We start from the raw sequence: 20,912 nt of genomic DNA on the forward strand, positions 1-20,912 counted from the left end.
CCCACAGGCTCCCCCAGAGCCCCCCACAGGCTCCCCCAGAGCCCCCCCCGGCGGCCCGTACCCGTGTTCACGTCGCCCACCGTGGCCTGCTTGTAGTGGCTGTAGACATCCAGCATCTCTTGGTCCGAGGGCTGCGACTTGAGCTGCTTCACCTCCTCGGCGGCCTTCTGGAACGCAGCCTAGGGGGGAGGGAAGGCCCCGCAGCGGGGACGGGTAAGCAGCGGGACGCGGAAAGGGGAAGAAGGGGCCGGGAAGGGGAAGGGGAAGGAGACGCCCGCAGCCCGCCGCCCCCAGCCCCTACCTCCGCCATGATGCCAAGCTCTGCCCCGCCGCCCTGGCCCCCTCACCGCCTCACCCCTCACCACAGCGCCCGCTGGCCAATCCCAGAGCCGCGTGCTGCGCCACGCCAATCAGCGCTCTGCAGGGGCGGGGAGAAGCTGGGCAAAGGGCCAATGGGAAGGCGGCGCTGCCTCACGGGAGAGCTTTAGGGTGGGTGCCGCGCTCAGCCGAGGTGAGCCCGGACATGGGGCCGCGGGAAGGGCGGGGCCGCTAGGAGAGGGGGCGTGACCAGAGAGGCTCGCAGCCAATCCGGCGTCGCAGCGCGTGGGGAAGGGCGGCAGGACTCGGTTGTGATTGGCGGAGGGGCCGCGCGGGGGCGGGGCAGAAGGGCGAACCGCGGTGGTGCCGGCCGGGGCGTCGCAGTAAGGCTGGGAGCAGTGGGGGTGTGGGGGTGGCCGCCATTTTATGCGGGCTGGGGGCTGAGGGGCGAAGGGGGGTGGCTCGGGCAGCGCTGCGCCTGAGGGGGCCGGATTGGAGCAGCCTCTGCGATCTGTCCAATAAATTCGAAGATTCCCAATTGTGTGCGTGTGTATTTCTAAGATGCTCCTCCAGGTTGCTCAGGCGGGTTTGAGTGCCTGTTCTGTTGCACCCTCCAGATCTCGACCTAGGCAGCAGCACCAACAAAGCATCTCCTTCTCTGCTCAGTGTCCCTCTGGGTACATTCGGGTGCAGAGAAGTATTCTATCAGCATCGTTTCTTTGTGGGTTGCGACTTATTTACAAGGAAAATGGAGCAGGGCGATGGGAATTACTGGGCAGCGGGGTGTAAACCCGTGTGAGGATGTGGCCCTGTGGGGTGCCAGCTCTGTCTCTGCAGAAGCCATTTGAGGAAAATACTCCTGTTCCCCTTCTTCAGGGTGCAGCTAAGATAAATACAGAAAGACTGGGAGATAGCGGATACCTGCACGAAGCTGGGGCGTTTAAATTACCACCCCCACCACATTTATTATTATTACTATTTTAAAGCCAAAATAAAAGCCCATAAAGGGACGAAATACGCAAGGGAATCCCTTGTGGAAGTGGTGAGTGAAAAGGCTGCCGATGGCTGGGCGGGGTGCGGAGGCCGTGCTGTGCTCCTCTTGATGTTGCAGCCCTGCGGTCTTTTCTCGTTTGTGTAGCACCTACAGCGCTTTAGCGTGTGAACAGAAAGCAAGGTGGCTGGGACACCTAACACACACAAAACAAGAAAAAAAAAAAAAAGATTGGAAGATTGCTGGGGTGGGAAATAGCTCATTTTCCTGTGGAGACAAAGAAGCCAACCAAACAATGTGTGGTTTGTTTAAAGAGGCGCTTGGGCTGGTAAAATAAATCCATTGTTGGTTCTGCTCTCTGTTAAAGCAATATGAACCCTGTAGAGCCATTCCAGATAGCTATTATTGTTATAAACCCGTGATTATACAGTATTACTCCAGGAAAATTATTTGTGTATTGATTTACTCTCTGTAAGGAGGTGAAAATGAGTGTTGTGTAACAGCTTAGGCATTTTTCGGGGTATTATGCTCTGTACAACATAAGTATATTAAAAAGGTTTTGGTTTTGTTCATGGTAGTGCAGTCTTTTAGAGCGCAAGGTTACTCACTTAGCAGGTAAAATCCTCAGCCACCTGAAAACCGAACAGCATATTTGCATTTATCCATAACATTTTTGTCTGTTTAACAGAGAGTCTGATGTAGTACACAGCACAGGTACAAATCCTGGAATATTTCATGTGCAGTGTTAATAATATCCTCGGTCTCAAAACTGTTTGCTTTGCGATTCTAGTTTACTGCTTCTGTAGAACTACTAAAAGTGAAGTCTTGGAAGACCTAACACTATTACACTTCTCATCATGTTTTAATTTTTGACAGAGGCTCATCTGCACCTTCTTTTTTAGCTGTGCTCATGTGCTGAGGAAAGCCAATAATTCCTCTTTGATGTTTTCCAGGTTATTCCAAATTAGTTCTCATGTCGGCAGAAAGCTCAACCATCACAGTTCGTCTTGTTCGCTCTTTTGAGCACCGGAATTTCAGACCTGTGGTGTATCATGGAGTTAACTTGGATCAGACAGTGAAGCAGTTCATTGCTTTTGTACAGAAGGGTAAGGGACTGTTATTTATTTGCTTGTCACTTATGTTGCCATCCCTGCACAAGAAATAGGAGGGAAACAAATGAGTGGGAATTCTGTGGCTTTGGTAGAGATGCCAGAGTTGCATTTATATCCCCTGTGTACTCTCCCACCTTGGACGAGAGGTGTCGAGTTATTAAGAGCTTCCATGGTCAGCATGCCATGCCTAGATCTGGGTAGGCTGCTCCACCTGCCTAAATCATCATGCTTACTCCTTTTTTACTGAGAGACATTGCTGCATTTTGCTCTGTGCTTAGGCTCCTTGAGCAGTGCTCTCGGTCAGCTACTCAGAAATTAACAGGGGTAAATCAATAGAATGTAAGGAGCCTTTGATCCACAGGAGCTACACAGTATGTGGAATGTGGGAATGAACATGTGTTTGCTATTTGTGAGAAGGAAGAGCACTGTGAAAATCGTTTCTGACACTGTGAGGTCTTGGTCTGCATGTTGGCTTCTGTGTTTGTCTACATCTGGAGCTTTATGGTGCGGATTTACTCATCTCCGGACCTTGTGTTTCAGAAGCCTGGATGAAAGTGACAGTGTATCTGAAAGTTAATAAACGTAGACCAGCCCACGCACCAACTCAGTAGCTAGGGTGTTAACTAACCTTGCAGGTGTATTTTTCACACATCAATGGAGACATTCAAAGTGGGCAGAATAGCAGGGTTTTATTTAATTATTATTTTTTGCATGGTGTCAGCTTAAACAAGTCTGGAACTGTTGCAGCTGATCACATTTGAGCAACTCATGGGATGTTGCCTTGGGTCTTACAGCTGTATTGTGTTTTCAGCAACTTCCTTACTTGTAGACAGTGATTGGCATGGCTAGATCTTAGGTGGCTTTTAGAAAACTACAAGCACTTTCAGAACATATGGTACAGCTGCTGTTACAAATAAGAAAATAAAAGAAACAAAGCTAAAAAAAACTTGCTTTTGATGTGTGCAGTATTGCAACTTGCTGCTATTTGAGACAAAGCTAGTGTCTTGAGTGAGGCTTTTTGGAACCTCATTCCCCAGATGGGCAACGTTGTTTCTGGCCCCAAATCCAGGTTCCTTCCTTTACTGTAATCTGTTTTCAAGGAGGAATTTGAGATAAATTTTTATACTAATGAAATTGTGGATTCATCCATGTTGCTGCCAAGCAGGTGACAGGCAGCTGGGCCTTCCAAGGCTCTGCTTAAATCCCTGGATGTCACTGGGGATGCTAGCACCAGGGAGGTGTTGATGTTCTTTCAGTGGCTTATTGGCTGTGGCTAAAGAGTTAATTTATTACCATTTGGCTTCCTTTTTGTGACTGGTTCTGTGTTTACTGAACAACTAGTTATCAATGGTGGTTATCAGGATGCTGTTGGTAGAAGGTAGTGAGAGACTCTGAACTTTGGACTGTACAAACCACAACAGGATGTTTCTGGCAGATTTTTGAAGGATCAGACTCCCATGATCATATCCTAATTGCATTGAGTTGCTGTCCACGTGGGTCATGCTGTTCAGAGGAACTTTGTGCTTGGGTGAAGTTAAGCTAATATGGAGCAACTGTCAAATATGAGCCAAAGGCTGTGTTTCAGTATTTATTGCTCAAACAAGTCACTTGTGCTAATGATTGATTTTGATGTAAAGGGTGTCTAGGATGCATGCACTGCACTTAATGTGCATTACTGGAAATTAAAAAAGACAACTTTGTTTTAACTTGGTGATTTTATTTTAATAGATGTGCCTTCAAGAGCAGGACTTCCCCCTCCTTTTAAAAACTACAAGTATGGTAGGTACTTTTTCATGCTTTAATTCTTGCAAGATGCATCTGGAATCATAGAATCTATACCAGTTAAGATCTATACCAGTTTAGACGTAATCTATACCAGTTTAGACATTTTAGGAGGTAACTATTTTAGCATACTCATGCTGGTTACAGTGCTTGCCTGTATTTGCAGCTCTGTCAAGCTCATGTAGCTGGGGCTATGCCACTGGGTTCTATAGAACCTGACCATTGTTTTGACTTTCTGTATTAATCTTTGAATTAGGCTGCATGTTGTACATTCTTAGCTAATTGGTATTGATGTTTTTTGGTATTATTTTTTTATTACTTTCATAACCACCTTTTAACTCTATTTTTACTTTACGGAGCAGCTTGTGGCCTCAAACACTTTGAATTTGTAGTTCTGTTCGTACTTATGTATTTCAGTATCTTTTTACTAATTGTGAGGTCAAAAAGGATCATGAAGCAGAAGCTTAAGGCAGTAAATGGAAGATGCATAAAACTCATATTCTTAAATAATTTACATAATATGAGAGGAGCAGGGGAACATTGCTCAAAAGTAGGTTAGAAAACTCTTTAGAGCTGATGGAAGTAAATTGTCTGGTGTCAAGTTTAGACTGAATTTATCTTCTAATGTAAATGTACGTGTGTATTTTCCTTTTGTGGAGCTTGGCATGAATGTGTGCAATTCATCTGTTTGGGATAGAAGATACTTTCAAAGGAAACTAAACTAAGTTATTTCACTTCATGGAGTTTGGTAACTCAGATGTCCGTCGCTTACCTTCTCCTCAGCCGACAGTTCTGAAAGTTCCCTTGGAGCTTTGCTACAAGTGATCATCTGTCTCCCACGTTCTTGGCGGTAACAAACTCCTTCCTCTACAGTGATTCGAAGAAGTGAATGAGGAACCTTCTTAATACGTGTGAATGGTGATCGACTCTATTTGCCTCTTAAAAAAAAAAGCAAACATTTCATACTTTGTTCTTGATGATGGTGAAACAGTACAAAATGAAAACAGAAAAAGGGTCAGGGATTAAGATTTGCACTGTATCTCTGACAAGGACTTGAATGTTATTAGTTTTAATGTATTACCTGATGTCTTAAAATCTAGGTAACTGTAACTCTGAATTTGGTGCTGCCTTTCAGCCCCGATATCTGTTGCTTTGGGTAGATGAGGGAGCCCCACATAAGGGCTGCTACCAGTTGTATTTCTGGTGCTGCCTATCCCTGCTGCTAGTTCTTTCATCACTCACAACATCAGTTTAGTTTTGCTGCAAGCATATGTTGTGGTTGAGCACCTGATTGTGCTGCGTAGGACTGAGCTTAATGTGGGTGAAAAACACGGCAGAACTTTAAAACTTGTTATACCAGTTAGTGGGGGCCTACTTTTAGTGGGATGGTGCCAGCTATGCTGAAATTTCCACACAGGAAAAATCAAGCCCAAGTTCCTCACCTTCCCCTTAGGCTGTGAATCATCCAGGTTCGTGTTTTTGGCATCTCTTGCGTGCTCTGTTGTCTTTCTTGTATTTTGGTGATCAAGGGGCAGTAAGACTTTCGCATGAACACTGCTAATAAGAGTCAGATTTCTTTCTGCTTTGTTTGGCAGTGCTAGAAATCCCAGTTGGACCTTGCTGGTTTTTATCTTGACTGCTTTGGCTTCCTTCTGTCCAGAATCCAGCAGCACTTGGTTCTCCTGACCTCATATATATCGCCATCACCTTTTTCCTCTTGGCTTGGTGCTCTGACTCGCATCTCCAAGCTTATGACTTTCAAATTTTCATTTCTTTGTACACATCATTAATGTCCTTGATCTAGAACTCTTCTCAGTCTATCTCCTCATCTTTGTACCCTGTCATTACCTTCTTTTCACTGATGATGGGTGCTATCTTGTCTCATAATCAGCTTCTGATTTTTTTTCCCCATAAATGTGGAGCACTATGGTCGATACTTCACAGAGACAGACCTAGAAAGTGATTTCTTACCTATTGTCATGGAAGGTCTGTTACCAGAAAAGGAAAAGATAAAAAAAATGGAAATATGATTGAGTGGGACTAGATTGGGACTGTTTGATATAGCAAAAGCAATTGAGAGGAAGTAACTAGGATGAGAAGATACAGCAGTTTTATCTCTATAACAGAATTGGAGGAGCCATTTAATAGCTCAAATGAAGATACAGTGAATTTCTGGATGCCAGTCATGAAGATGTGGACAAGTAAAATTGAGTCAATAGTTCATAGAACAACTGTGCAAAGACCAGATAAAAGGGAAGGTGGTGAAGTAGATCTAGAAGTTTAAAACTAAGAGGCAGAGGCTGGATGGTATTTGCTGTGGGAGCAAGGTTTCATGATTACAGTATGCTTTTGCTGCGATTGTTGGTCTTTCTGCAATGCTTCTATGCAAGATGGATCCTGGTAATTGCAATCAAATATGTGCTTTGCTTCTAATCCTGCAGCTAGGACTGCATGTCAAGAATGCCTTTTCAGTGACCTCTGCAGTGGGAATATGGAGTAGTTTTGACCTTCTGTAATATTTTAAATAAAACATTCAAAAGGGGCCAGAGTATTACACATTTGTGCATTGAAGGTACGGAAACAAACTCAGAAACAAAATTGCGCATTGAAGGTATGGAAACAAAATGCACAAAAATATCACAGGTAAATATGAAGAGGATGTAGAAAGAAAGGAGAGATTATACATATTCATGGGAAAAGAACTTGCTCAACACGTTTTCTAACACGGATATTTTCTTCATGAGAAGGAAGATTTCAAATAATAACCTGAAGTGGTCAGGTTACTGTGTCTTAATCACTTGCTGTCTGTCAATTCAGCTGCATTTGTTGACAGCACATAAATGCAGTTTGTCCTGCCCCAATTGCATGTATAAAACCTGTTAGGTTAAAACACCCTAGCTGGCATTTAAATTGATGTGTTTTGACTGGCAATTGGGATGGTCATTTAGCTACTTATTGTAACTCAGCCAGTAGACAGAAGCCCAATAAGATGGTGGATTGACTGCTTTAAGGCTGTGGCTGCAGGACTGGGAAATTAAAATGTTTTCTCCTCTTTCAGACTGAGTACGTAAAATTAATAATAATAAACAATTTTTAAACCTTACCCCTCTGTTACTGTCTTCTTCCCCAAGCATAACTTCTGGTGTTGCCCGCATATTAAAGTTTATTTTAGGAAAACATTGTATTTTCTTTCAGATACAATGAAGATTATTCACCAAGCACACAAATCAAAGGTATGGTTATTAGCTATTGTATTCCCCTTTTACATGCTTTACTGCAGGCAGACCTCTGCTCTGTAAGACAAGACCGGGACAGAGAGACAGTAAATTCTTATCTTTGTATTCTGGTTCTCTAATTTGTAGACTGGTGAACTTGTAGTGAGTTTGGAAGATGATGACAAACTGATTTTGAAAGAAGAGAGTACGTTGAAAGCAGCTGGAGTAGGTATGAGTACGTTTATATTGACTGAAGGTGCTGTTCACTGTGGTTGTCATTAAACTGATAAGTGGCTGATTATGTTTGGATAGCCTGCTGAAAAGTAAATGGTATTCCTGATTCTCTTTACACTACTTGGTAATTATTCAGGGAGGAAGGGGGGATAACGTACATTGAAATCATTGAACTGAGGGCAGCAGGTATCTGCACTCCGAATGTTCAGAATGCAAATTGTGATTTCAGAAGGTACGCTTATAATTCTGCTGAGAGTAATTTTAAATGATTGGCAGATAGATTATTAGTACCGTGTCTGCTCAGTCTTATCAGTAACATTTAAACCGATGTTTTGGTTAGAAATGTAAGTAGTGGAACCAGTATGGAATAATGAAATAGGATTTGATTTGTTTTAATGTGCAACATGCAGTCCTTGGTAGTCAGATTGCTTAGGAAGACTCGAGGAGTATCATTTAGAGAATGTGCTGAACGCAGCATGGAGTGGAAACTTGACCTGATTTCTCACATTTTGACAGGGGATTGCATATAGGGCATGTCTTTTGGTAATAATGTAAAGAAATGTCTGTCATGATAAAATTGATGGTCCCTGGATGTCCTCTGGGCTTCTCATAAACGTGGCTGAATGACTTTGTGGCAGAGGGGTACTTGAGGGATGTAGTAGCATTCCACCTTGTATAGACATTTGCTCATTTGATTCTGATTTGCCTCACTATGATGTTTAACCACCTGCACTCTAAGTGCAGGGGTGTCACAGAGAAAACTCCCTCTGCTTCCTGATGCCCTCTGATTGCTCCCCAGAAAGAACAGGTTTTCTTTCTCATGGTCATATAGTCTAAAAGGTTTAAAGAGTTCAACTTCTGACATTTGGCCAGTATTCTGCTTGCATCTTTCTTAGAATATTGGACCTCAGTGTTCTTGGTTATATTTTGTGACATGGTTGTAAGCCACCTCCTTTTTCTCTTGGCCACAAAAACAAACAAGCAAACAAAACCCTGATTTTTGGGGTGTGAGAAAGAGGACCTGATTTTTCATAAGTTGGAGTTTTGTGTTTTGTTCTTGTTGGTGATGGGGTGTTTTTTTTATTTTTATTATTATTATTATTAGTTCTGTCTTTCCCCTTTTCATTGTTTCAAGATTTCTACTATTTGCTTTTCACTTTAAAGTGATTTGGAGTGCCTCTTTAATGTTTCTCTCTGAAGTGTACTGCACCTGCCCTCAGAATACCTTTCCTAAAGGTCTTTGGGCATTCTTATAATATGAAAAATAGTTATTTTCTAGCGGCTTTTATTTATTTATTCATTTATTTATTTTACCAAAACCAGGTAAACTAGACCTTTTCATCTGGAAGAATGGTTCCTCAGGAAGGAGGATTATTGGGACTCAAGTCTTACATATTTGCAACGTAGCTAGCAGAAGTTTTACAATTAGTCGTTAGGACGTAGTTTGTATTTGTGACAGAAGAGAAAAACTCTTGCTTTGTAAATGACAGCATGCTATTATGCGATTTTGAATTTTGATATGTTCTGGCATATTTTGATATGAAAATTAGCTAAGTTAAGAATGACGTATTTGTAGTAAAATCTTGCAAAAGTCCTTCTTCAACAAGAAGTGGAAAATGGGAAACCAAGGAAGTGAAGTGTGATGGCATGTGCCATTAGTCCTCGTTTTGTACATTTCATTTAAATCAGTAAGATTTGAAATCTCCTATTGGCATATTGTCAGTGTTTTTTTTTTTTTTAATATCTAGTCTGGACAGGATCTACTCGAATAAAACAGAGAGTTTCTATTAGGAAATCTGGGAAATTCTGAGGCGTGCAGACCATTTTTTTCTAAGCTGCAGTTGATTGCCCTTGGCACTTTATAGGATTGGGCTAGAGAGTTATAAATTATGAGGACATTAGATAAGTATCCTCAGGAAAGCCTCTATGGTAGTGATTATTATTACAGCTATTATCTACTCAGCAAAGTTAACGCTTGCCTGTTTTTTATTTTTTTTAAGAGTAGGGTGTATGTTAATCAAGTGTTCAGCATTCATTGCAAACAGTCTTGTCTGTTTTCTAGTTGAGAGTCTAAAACCCCTTCTACTTTTTTTTTTCTTTTTTTTTTACAAGACAGGCAGACTTCATTAACTTCAGGTTTAATTTAAAAAACGAACGTGGAACTTATTGGCTCAGCACCTTAAAGAATTCCATGTTTAATAATTGTGAAGGCTTTCCATCAGATTTGTCTCTGTTCTGAATTAGTAATGTTGCTGACTTACTGTTTTAGAAGAGGAAGTCCTTGACCTACTGGGTTGAAAGAATTGTGACTGCTCTGAACCTTTGTGGGTCCTTTAGCTCTGCCATATCCCCTGTGAATAATTAGAGGTATTTGAAGGTATTGCTGGAGAAGCCAATTTGTGTCTTTCACTTTGCATATTGTTGAAGCCTCATGAATTAATCATCAGCAGGGCAAAAAATTAACTTCTTCAGACACATATTTTGATGGGTCATGAGGGAGAATGTAAAGTGATCTGTAAAATATTCTACTGATCCTCTAAGTATTAAATTATTATACCTACAGGCTAATTTCATGGAAAAAAAAAATGTTTCTTTTTCTTTCCTGGAAGAAAAATGCACAAAAAAGAGAAAATCATGCTTCATTATTTTTCTAGCATTTGAAGGCATTAGAAATGCAATCATTTTATTTGCTGAATGCTTATACAAACAATTCGGTCAACTGTGTTAAACAAATCTTGAGAGATCTTGTGTACATATTTTCTTCTATATGTTCAGGTTCTTGTTTTCTTAACATGGTTAAACTGCATCTTTAGTACCGGAATCTTTTTGGTAAAAATAAGCTGGGGAGGTTGGGAATTGTGTGGCGATGCATAATTATTGTCTTTGCCCCAAAAGTTGCCAATTGTCTTCTCAGATTCTAAGTCGCTTGTTGTTGGGTGGTTCATTTACTGGTGTGCTAAATATTTCATTTTTTATTCGTTCTAGCAAATGAGACCGAATTAGCATTCTTCTGTGGGGAAGATTACAGAAACTACAAGGCTAATCCTGTTTCGGCCTGGTGAAGATCCCAAGAGATTGTTTTGTTTTCCCCTACTCATTGTAAATTTTCCTTGTTCTGCTTAATGAGTTTTGTTTTTTTTTTTTTAAAGAAAAAAAGATCAATAAATCCTAAAGGATTGCTTTGCAAACAGTGCAATTCCCTTCCTATAGAAATTAATTTCTGTCAATATGTTAAGACTGAGAGAAGGAAGACTGGGGGGCGTACATGCCTTTTTTTTTCTTCCTCCCACATTTCTTTTTCCTTTGCTTGCCTTTTACAATGGGGGTGGTGCAACCAATGTCTGACCTGTGACGCACATTCTTGGTAGGATCCTACAGCAGATGCTAGCTACGTACTGATATTACACAATGCACAGTAGAAGTCCCTCTTAGCAGTAACTTCTAGTGAAAATGGAAACTTTTTGTGATGCAATCGCTGGGCATTTTAGAGAGTTTGACAAGAGAGTCTGTTTCAAGTAATAGATTTACTTCACTCTCTTCATGTTTAGGCTCTTTTGTTTAAATGGTGCACACTGGCAAATGTTTCAGTCTATTCACTGGTGAATGCTTTCCTTTATACTTTCTTCTAGCCCTCTTTAGCATGCTCAAAGAGAAAATGACTGTTAGAGGCCCTTGTGTTCAGGGGCCAGCTCGCTTGTTACTACATTACTTCATGGAGACACCTTCACGTAAGTGGTAGCAACCTGAGTTCTGCCAGGGCATCAACATGCATAAATAGGAGTCAGGATTTATTCCAAATGTTGTGAAAGCTCATGGTTTCAGTTTCAAGAATGAAAACTGAATGATTGCATTTTTGCAAGGAGAAGCCAAATCTGCACAACAGATGTCTTCAGGACTATTCTTTCCTGCTTTCCAAGAGCCAAATGTTCTGTCACTGTATGTTAGTTCTTGGTAACTCCAGGCTTTCCTGGAATTAGCCAAATTTAGGACACTAACCAAATTAAGAACAGGAAAAAATAGTCATGCTAACAAAATAAAATAACTCGTTTAGATAGACACTTAACTGCTCGTTAGAAGGTTGCCAAGATGGGACACTGTGTCTTTAAGCCTCTCTTCAGGGAAATAGAAGCGATTCTGGCTCTCTGCCTTGTAGGCTTTTTGGGCATGGGCTCTGCTAAATCAAATGTGACCTCATGTGCAATTGCTTTAGACCCAGACATCTACCCTCAGCACTGGGTGAGAGCTGACAACACCATTTCCACTAGAGACTTTCCAGAGAAGTAAGCTTACAGTTTCCTAGAACTTTGATTTTTATTTCATTTTTTTATTGTGATAGACAGGTGATAGTGAAAGCAGATGTGTGATATCCAAAGCTTTTAAATAAAAGTTCTCTTTACTTTAGATGTAGGGCCAAAGAAACCTCTATGCATTGTTCCCACCTCATTTTCTTCATCCTTCATGACAACTCCCTGGTGTAGGCTGGAGACCTCTCAGGTAGCTGGTGTTACTCCCCAACAGCTTTGCTTCAAATAGTGTTGTATTCTCTCATGAAAAAGGTTACCACATTGTTATCTGCTGTTATAAAGGTGCTTATATCTTTGTCTTGTAAGGAGCCCTATACCATTGCGTTCTCTTGGGATTTAGATGCTGATATGCATGCTCTGATCAATTTTCGGGGAGAATTTAACACTTCCTCCATTTTTCAGTCCATGCCTCCTTTCTGTGGCTGGTACCTGCTCCCCAAACGTGGCCCTACATCTCAGCTACCTTCTTACACAATCTGACATGTTTGCCAGCTCAATATGATTAATGAGTGTTTGTACTCATCTTTGCAGACGGTTAAAGCTAATGCATTCCACTCCAGAATATGCCATTTTTTTACAATATTTTTTACTCCAGATTTTCAATAATGAATATAACTGCGTGGGAAGCAGATGGCATACTGTGGAGATCATTGTCTTGGGCTGTCCTACCACGGCATCTCGGTGGTGTCCCTCAGCATGCTTAGGCTCTCTGAGCAAAGGTTGTCATTGTTTTGCTCCTGTTGTAAGGATTTTCATTTGCTCTCCAGCCCTTTCAGACAGATTTGGATTGTTTTTGTGATCCCTTCTCTCTAATGTATTCATGTTGGACAGTCGCCAAATTTTAACGTGTCCTCTCTGTAGTTACAGCTAGTACAGTTACAGAAGTTCAGCGTGACACTGAGTGTGTAACCGTGAAAGTTCCACAACATCAACAAGAAAAACGTAAATGTTTTAATGCCAATTAATAATTATTTGTCTGTCACTCTAGATTAGTTTCTCTTTCTAAGGAAAGAGTTAAACTAGGGCTCTGTGAGCTCTGTTCACTTTGGCAGTGGCACTTCCTTGGCTGCTTTCTGCCTCAGCACAGTAGAGCTTTTAGTAATGCTGTCAATGACCATACTTGAAACTGGATTCTTCCTGAAGTGCTTCTACTGTGTTTTTTTTTGTTGTTGTTTTTAATTGAGGCTTTAATAATGCATGTTTCCAGAAAAAATGAAAATAAAACTGACAACCGAAACAAAGAGCCACCATAAAACCATAGGTAATGACAGAGCTTGTTAAGATAGATGCTGCTCCAACGTGTTTCGGTGGGATATGGTGGAGCCGTACGTAGCCTCATTTTAGAGTGGGTTGGATTCCAGGATTGTTGCACACTGAATGAAATCTAGGAACACTGGCTAATAAATCAGTAAGGACTGAGATGTCTTTGCCTGTGTTGTTATGAAATCCTCTATTAAAGGAAACCACCCACCAACCACATAGCTGGTACCAGGGTTTGTTACCCTGGCACAGGCTGTGATCCACGTTGGTTCACAACTGCTGTTGATCAAAGGTGGCCTCTATAACATATACCAGGATAAGTTATGTAGCTTTGTAAGCATTCTTAGGCATTGTGGTGCAAATAAGGATCTGTCTTACGATATGATGTCCCACGAGCTTTTCACCAGCCTTTTATTTTTATTTATTTATTTATTTTTATTATTTTATTGTTTATTTTTATATTATTTATTTATTATTTTTATTTTTTTAACAAAAAGAACAGTATCCTGGCTGGATACTGAAATAAGACCTGTGTTCTCAGTTATCACAGTGTAGCAAGGAAGGGTGGTCAAATGGGGACTGGGGGGAGCTATGGCGTTCCTCGGAGGAAGAGAACTACATAAGAGACTGGAGTTTTCTTTAGGAGGCATGGAAGAATACCTACTGAAGGAGGAGAATATATTAGGAAAGGGATTACCATGAGGAAGAAGAAGAGGTAACGGTGTAACTGAATAAGCACAGAAAATGGTAAATGTACAACACCCCTGGCACATATGTACTGGAATAGTGTTTTTATATCATTATGAATTTGAATCATTTTTTTTAATAATTGAATGCAGAAACAGGTGTAATAGGTTATTTTTTCTCAGGCTCTGATACAGTGCTTTCTACACGCAGCTGTCTGTGTGCAGTTTTCCGTTCAGAGGCAGTCACATTGCCTCTTGCACATGCAAGAGCACAGGTAGCTGAGTTAGATGCTGACAGTTACTGATGGCAAAGAGGAGTCCTCAAAAATCAGATATGCACCACAGATAAAGTTGAAGAACTGCTTTATCTGATGAAAATGTTCTTAGAAGTGATCCAGAGATAAGTTGTAAGCTGTGATGTTTCATTCTCAGAGCGTTCAGCACATCCCAACAGATCCTTTGCTTAGTGACCTTGCAGGTCACAGTCCCACGGTGACACAGCCGTGGCAGGACATCTGGAGCTTCTGTCTTTGCAAGCTAATAGCTACTGAAATCCTGGATGTTCAGAGATCAAGAATGAGAAAACAACCTGCGACGCTTGTTCTTGCTCTCATAGGACAGATAAAGTCAGAGTCTGTGGCAGCTGGCTGGAGGCATTACAAATGCTTAAGGCAAGTGCACGTTTTTGCTTATTGAGGTTTGTTGGGCTGAGCTCATTCTGGTTGAATGGTACCAGTTGGCTCCAGATCTTCCTTCCATCACTTCCTTTTTGTAGTGCTGCTTGGCATGGATGTGCAGATGACTGATGAATCAACCAAAGATGATCAGTAGATAATTTCATTACTATTCAGGTGATCAGGACACTGCCTTTTCCTGCGACCTACTTTCCCAGTGTGACATCGGGGAAACACACTCCCTTTTTTTTTCCTGCCACTTCCCTTTCTTTCATGCTGCCATCTCTGCTTATTTGCAGTGCTTTAATGGTTAGCTTTGTACCTCATCTGCTATACAACAGCAACATTTTCTGTGGCAGTGGATGATCTTTTTTAATTCAAGAAGGAATATCCTGTGAAATAAAGAAGAGACCTTTTCTACAGCTTAGCTAACTGTGCAGAGCAAGGGATCCTTTATTGCTTTACAAAAGGACTTGCATATGACAGCACTGTCCACTGGTCAGTGGAAACAACAAAGTTTTTATCATAATGCTCTGTATCTTGCAAGGAAACAGGAGAGATGTTATGTGGGGGATTCAAAAATCCAGCGAAAAAACGAGACCTATCGCCATAAACTGTCTTTGGCTGCAGAGAAAGCCACCAGATGTCAGCACAGCCTGTTCTTTCTCCAGGACCTATGTAAGCCAAGAAATAGTGAAAGACTAGCAAGAGCGCTTATCTGTGAATTGGTTTAGCCTGCGAAGTCTGTGCTAGGGCTGTGATGATGAAAGCTGAAACTTTCCTTGCAGAAAGTGTTTCTTTTTATATTAAAATCAAAGAGCGGCAAATTGAACTGGTATCAGTGCTTAAATTCGTCTTGTTAGAGTGCATCCTTTGCGGAGACAGTTCCAGCGTGTCTAAATCTTTGCACGCCGTGAGGAGGCATTTGCAGAACATTCATTTGAGGAATTGTCTGGAAAAGATCAGTGTTAATTTGCTGAGCTTTTCTCAAGTAGACTTTAAATATGCCTATTTTTTTTTTTTTTTTCCAACACAAGGAAAACCACTCAGAACAGACACACATGCAAAGCAGAGCAAAAAATCTTCGGCAACACAGCTTAAACACACAACAAACGTGTCCTCCATGCTTCTGCCCCTAAGCTCCTGCTATTTCTCCCTCAGAGTGCCATGGATGAGGAGAACCTGGCACCGTGCTCTCCGAGCCATGCTTTCTGAGATGGGATACGAGTTGTGGAGCCCAGACCCAAGCACTGTGCAGAGCTTTATGCTTTGAGTGATTGAAATGTGCATGGATGGTGCCTGGTTAAGAGAGTAAATGAGAATTGTTGCACAGGGACAAGGCGTGACTGAGCTTTCTGCTGGGACTCCTGTCAGCCTGCTTGCAGAGGAGGAAAGTAAGCGATGGGGAGAGAGTGGGTGACATCAAGCCTTCCTTCTCGTTTGGGCTGCTGCTTCTGTTCCTTTCTTCTGCCCTGGTAGCACGGGTGTGCCAGGAGCAGTGCCTCGGTTCCAAGCTGTCACCGTAACCCTCAGCAGCCGCTCACAGCCTGGAGGAGATGCACGGGCGACTGCAGCCTTCTGCTGCCTGCGGGGGAAGACTTCTGTGTGCGTGGGTGCAGTCAGCACTGTGGTGCAGATTGGCTGCAAGTTGTTATTCTCGCTTCTCTTCCTTACACACAGCACCCAGTTCTGCTTCACAGGAGACCAGGACCTCCTCTGGAAGCGTGGTACGCCTGGCGGGTAGCTGACAGCAGAGGTGGGTGTTTGGGCTGGTGAAGCAGTGGGGGAGAAGATGGAGCATAAAACTTTCGTCCTCCTGTAGATATGATATTTTTGATCAGATATGGATTGTATTTTTTGTTTGCTAACATCCTCTCTGTCTGATAGCGATAGATTCTTCTCTTGTAGTAGGCCGAAAGCTAGAAGGGTGTGAGTTTCAGTCCGCAGTGAGCGCATTCAAGAGCTCAGTGTGACAGTTTAGGTTAATAATAGAATTTATCTTTGTATGTCCAGTTCTGCCCTCTGGCAGGTGACACGGTGTTGTGTACCATCAATGTCAGCAAGGGCTGCAAGAACTGCGTCTGTCTGCCCTCATTTCACATCTTGGGAAGGTTTAATTCCGCTTTCTAACCTGGAGCCCAGGGAGCCTACAGGGCCAAGGGCCACTATAGGAAAACAGGTTCTTGGTGTGTTACTTTTCTCCTTGGCTTTTCAAAGCTCCAAACATATTCTTTAAGGACATTTTGGGAAGCCCTTTTTATTCCATGGATGGAGATTTTTTAAGTGGAAGGTATGGTATCGCTCTGGTTTTGACCTTACTTTGAGGTCACACCTTTGGCTCTGTGCATGTGTTTGGTGTCCGTCCAACTGGAGCACATCTGTTGGTTTTAGAGTCAAAGAAGCAATCTAGAAGTCGAAACCCCATAATCCCATAGTATTATGGCAATTTCTCCACACTTCCCCCACCCCTCAAATAGAAGGAACCTGATCTTGCAGAAAGCAGCCTTAAATCTCGCGTACTATCTCTGTTTTCTAGAGTGCTGAATAATGCAGCTACTTAAAAGCAGACATCCAACTGCGGACAGCTCTTCAAGCCAGCAGGCTGGCATGGGACAGCGGCAGCTGAAGCTAGCTAATTGTGGATCAGATACAGGGAAACAGATAACGAGAGCAAGTAACCAGCTAACAGCAGCTGCAGTAGGTCCTCCACTGCTGAGGTTTCTAAATGCAAAGCAGATTATCTTTCCAGGGGAATGGCTGTGGTGCCATTTCAAGTCTTTGAAAGATTCCTCTAATGCTTTGTGTATTATGTGATCCTCCCGACTGCCTGCACACAGCAGTTATTTTTAGGCTTTGAATAAGAAACTCCTATGCAAGCTCTGCCAAAAAGAACTGGCCCCGGTCACAGGTGGCTCCTTCCTGCTGTTTATTGCATGCTTAACTTCAGGGCAGTAAAAGCCTTGTACAGAAGTTCTGACAAACATGCCTCTTATGAAGATGCAGTAAACAGGTAACAGAAAATTGTCTTACTGCAACAAATCTTGTTCCTCAAAGCTGAGGCACAGCCTGCAGATCGCAGCAGCTCTGTGCAGGAAATGTGAAGCCCAAGGATATAGCAGACTTTTGGGGCTGCCTGTAGCAGCTCACACTGCTGTGCTGGCCATCTTGGAGACATTGAAGGAAATTGTCTGTATAGAGGTGCTTAAGCAAGTGTGTTCCCCTAAGGATTTACCTGTAGCTTGATATGTCACTTTGTAAGTAAATCCCTGAAGAGCAAGGAACCGATTGGACTGTTAAAAGCCTCGTATTATAAAACAGAGGGAGTGAGAGAACTGTACCTGCAGAGGTTAAGCTTCAGCACAGGCATTTAAATGAACTCATTAAAATCAAGTTACAAACTAGCTCATTAAAATGCAACGCTGCAGGTCTAGAAGTTGGTTGATCTGGCATGCCACTTCTATGAGGAAATGATTTAAGAAACGGAGAACAAAATGATAGTATTAAAACTGCTTTTTTTACCTTTCCAGCCCCATAAACCTCATTGGACACTCCCTCTTCCTTGAGCTTGGTATCGACAGGACTTTCAGTTTACTGAATTAAGCTCGTTAGTTCCCGTGCTGCAACTGCTGTGCAATAGCATTAGCCTTGTGTAACGACGTGTGTCTGCACCCACTGGTGACCTCCCACGTGCGTACGTAGCTGTAATACGGGTCTTGGCACACTGGGTCATAGCAAAGATCAGTTTTCACTTGTTATCTTGGTAGCAAGGAGCTACCAGCTGCTGGCCCAAGTGTGTTTTATTTCCTAGTGTTAAATTCCAGATAATCACCCTACGCTCTACTCCTGCCATTAAGGTAATGGTGTTGTTGGGGGGGAGGGTGGAAGAAATGGGATAAAGAAAGACTGAAATGAGTTCTGATGTAATTTTATGGACCTGTTCAGAATATCTTTTATATAATTACAGAGGCCAGTGGTTAAAACTGGCCTTACTCTTACAGCTCTTCAGCTGGTTCTTACCTGTCCCAGAGGCACACAGTAGCCAATACAGAAAATAAAAATATGAAAAATTTACACTCCACCTATATACTCTGCAGTAATATATGTTTGTGTATGCCCTTATATACAAAGAGAGACAGAACGTCCAAGTACTAAAAACAATTAATTTGGAAATTTTAAGCTAACCTCACTAAATCCCCTATCCACAGACATGCACAGGGAAATGATCACTCAGAAGCACCTCAAACTGCTTTTCAGTATTCCAGAATCAGAATAAATCACCCAGACCGGTGTGTCAAAGGTTTTAGAGACCTGATGCCTACAGAGGGCACCAGCAGAAATGCTGTTCAGTTTTAAAAGAGCTGGTGAGTGGCTGCTCAGAGTGCTGGCACGGTGCCTCACCCGAAGACACCCGATCGGCCTTTTTTTAGATGCTGTGGAGCTGTGGGAGTGTTGAACTATGTGTAGGGCTGGGACCTGTCTGGGAAGCACTGTGCTGCCTCACCGACACAGCCAGCTCCTGCTCATGACAATTGTCTCTTTGCCATCAGTGGGAAAGGGCACGTGGGTGTGAAGAAAGCAATCTTTACTTGTGCTGGGCAAAACGGTGAGTCTTTAGCCTTCAAGTGTCTCACAAAATAAAAGCACACCTTCCCCCTGCAAGCTTGTGTAGTACTCATTCTTTTTTTCCTACTCTTTTGTTTGCCTGACCTAAAGATGTGAAAATAAGCTTGGCCAGGAGGAAAAGAAAAAAAAGAAAAAGATCCCAAACATTGGAATACTTTATTGTAAACAGAAAATGTGCAAACTGGTGCTTTTATGTTGACTTTGCTTGATGATGAAATGGAAGAGAAGACTAGGAACAAGCTTGCTGAATCCAATTTTCCCTCAAGCATGAGTTAAGCTTGGAGTGGGTGGAATTATACTCATGTGAAACTGCCTGAAATCCATGTGGAAACTTAGGCTACCATTCAACCACAAATAACCAGCGCTGGGTAATCAATCTGCTCGGTGAGTGATTTGATCAGGTGCTGATCTGGGCTGGGCTCTGGAGGTGGATGGGAAAACCTGAATAACTGCAGTTTCCTGAAGGGGGCAGAGGAAAAAAATGGTACTTTCTCTGTGCTGCCTAAATAAATAAATAAAATCAGCTGATTGTGAAAACTTGGTATTTCCCTCATGCCGATTTACTCTTGTTCAGCGAAAAGAAGTGGTGTTTGGAGACTTTACTGTAAGCCTTGCGCAAAATTGAACCCCCTCCATTTCACTGGCAGCTTGAGCAGTGCTTGGAGAACATTGCTCACGGGTGTCATTTGAGACTCAACAGGGAAGTCTGAAGTTCCTCTGTCCGTGAATCATTCTGGTTGCAGAAGCAGTGTTCGCTTGTAGAAGGGCTTATGTGCCCCAAAATTAATCCATATTTTCCCTTTTGTATTAACTGGTCTTGTAACAGGTGCTTTTTGGTCCCACAAATGCTGCATTTGGTGCTGACAGCTGTTGTTTTTCAAAGCAATGCTGAACACTGAATGCTGAAAGTGGTGTCTTTTACTTTGCTGTAGGAAAATGAGGCTGTTACAGCCATGCCCTTGTGCCTGACCTTGCTGAGGTAGCCTTCTAGTGTCATCTTGATTGCCTGAGCTTTTGTGAATGGCTGTCCATTCTCTATATGGATGATTGGGATGTCCAAAACCTAAAGAATTATTCTAATAAAGATCAAGGGCTTGAAGGGATATGACGTGAGAGGTAAAAGATTAAATTAGGGTAGAATTCTTCATTGCCCTGTACCTCATCCAAAGTACGTATGAAGTCTGAAGAAAAGCATCTGACACCTGCTTTGTGATTTAGGAAGTGCCTTCTTCAGGTGCAAGGCCCAAAATGCTGGCTGTATTTGAGGAAGCAGGATACTTGGATTTGCTGTCAGGTTTGGATACATTTACTAAAACCTGCAGACACTACACAACACAGATACTGTTCTGCTTTTACATGGCTGTAGAGTTCAGTGAGGGGACCAAACCCAGAGATGATTTGTGTTTCTAAACCTCACTGCCTATGTTGACCCGGACACTCAAGAGACAGGATGTCTTTGCTGTCATAAAGCCCAGAAAATCCGTGTTCCTTCATATTTAAAAGAAGAACAAAAGCACTGACATTTATGTGAGTAGATAGGGAAGCAAGAGGGAAGTACTGGTACAGAGAGCTGCTAGCCAGCACCAGCAGAGGCAGAATCCATTGGTTTTCTGTGTATATTGGTGCTGCTAGCTCAGCCTTCACAGTGATTTTTAAGGCAACATTTGTCCCAGCAAGCCAGCAATATCATTTAAATACTACTGTCTAAGCTTG

General features: G+C 42.3%; 2 protein-coding genes across 5 annotated transcripts in view; one reads left to right on the top strand and one right to left on the bottom strand.

Moving 5' to 3' along the window:
• Positions 1-453, bottom strand: part of DBI (diazepam binding inhibitor, acyl-CoA binding protein) — a 4,241-nt gene extending 3,788 nt beyond the window's left edge. The window contains exons 1-2 of the mRNA XM_035331111.1: positions 302-453; positions 62-179 (exon numbers count right to left, since the gene is read on the bottom strand). Coding sequence (XP_035187002.1) covers positions 62-179; positions 302-310 — 127 coding nt within the window. The 5' untranslated portion in view covers positions 311-453. The remainder of the gene's footprint in view (positions 1-61; positions 180-301) is intronic.
• Positions 454-625: 172 nt separating this feature from the next.
• On the top strand, positions 626-10,848 carry C7H2orf76 (chromosome 7 C2orf76 homolog). 4 transcript variants are annotated; one of them, XM_035331108.1, is made up of 7 exons: positions 662-701; positions 1,195-1,247; positions 2,261-2,415; positions 4,150-4,200; positions 7,399-7,436; positions 7,566-7,647; positions 10,638-10,848. In XM_035331108.1, exons 3-7 carry the CDS (start codon positions 2,283-2,285, stop codon positions 10,712-10,714), a joined length of 381 nt encoding a protein of 126 aa, XP_035186999.1. In that variant the 5' UTR covers positions 662-701; positions 1,195-1,247; positions 2,261-2,282; the 3' UTR covers positions 10,715-10,848. The 4 variants fall into 4 exon arrangements, with proteins under 4 accessions (XP_035186998.1, XP_035187000.1, XP_035186999.1 ...); XM_035331107.1 differs by lacking the exon at positions 1,195-1,247 and having other exon boundaries at positions 626-701; positions 2,263-2,415; positions 10,638-10,842; XM_035331109.1 differs by lacking the exon at positions 1,195-1,247 and having other exon boundaries at positions 656-722; positions 2,263-2,415; positions 10,638-10,842.
• Positions 10,849-20,912: the final 10,064 nt, after the last annotated feature.

This window comes from Oxyura jamaicensis, chromosome 7, assembly GCF_011077185.1.
Source record: "Oxyura jamaicensis isolate SHBP4307 breed ruddy duck chromosome 7, BPBGC_Ojam_1.0, whole genome shotgun sequence".
Lineage (NCBI taxonomy): Eukaryota > Metazoa > Chordata > Aves > Anseriformes > Anatidae > Oxyura > Oxyura jamaicensis.

Bases quoted from the DNA above. Each gene is read 5' to 3' on its own strand.
- C7H2orf76 (XM_035331107.1), top strand. From the start codon at position 2,283: ATGTCGGCAGAAAGCTCAACCATCACAGTTCGTCTTGTTCGCTCTTTT. The intron at 2,416-4,149 runs GTAAGGGACTGT...TTATTTTAATAG, and splicing joins CATTGCTTTTGTACAGAAGG to ATGTGCCTTCAAGAGCAGGA. The intron at 4,201-7,398 runs GTAGGTACTTTT...ATTTTCTTTCAG, and splicing joins TTTTAAAAACTACAAGTATG to ATACAATGAAGATTATTCAC.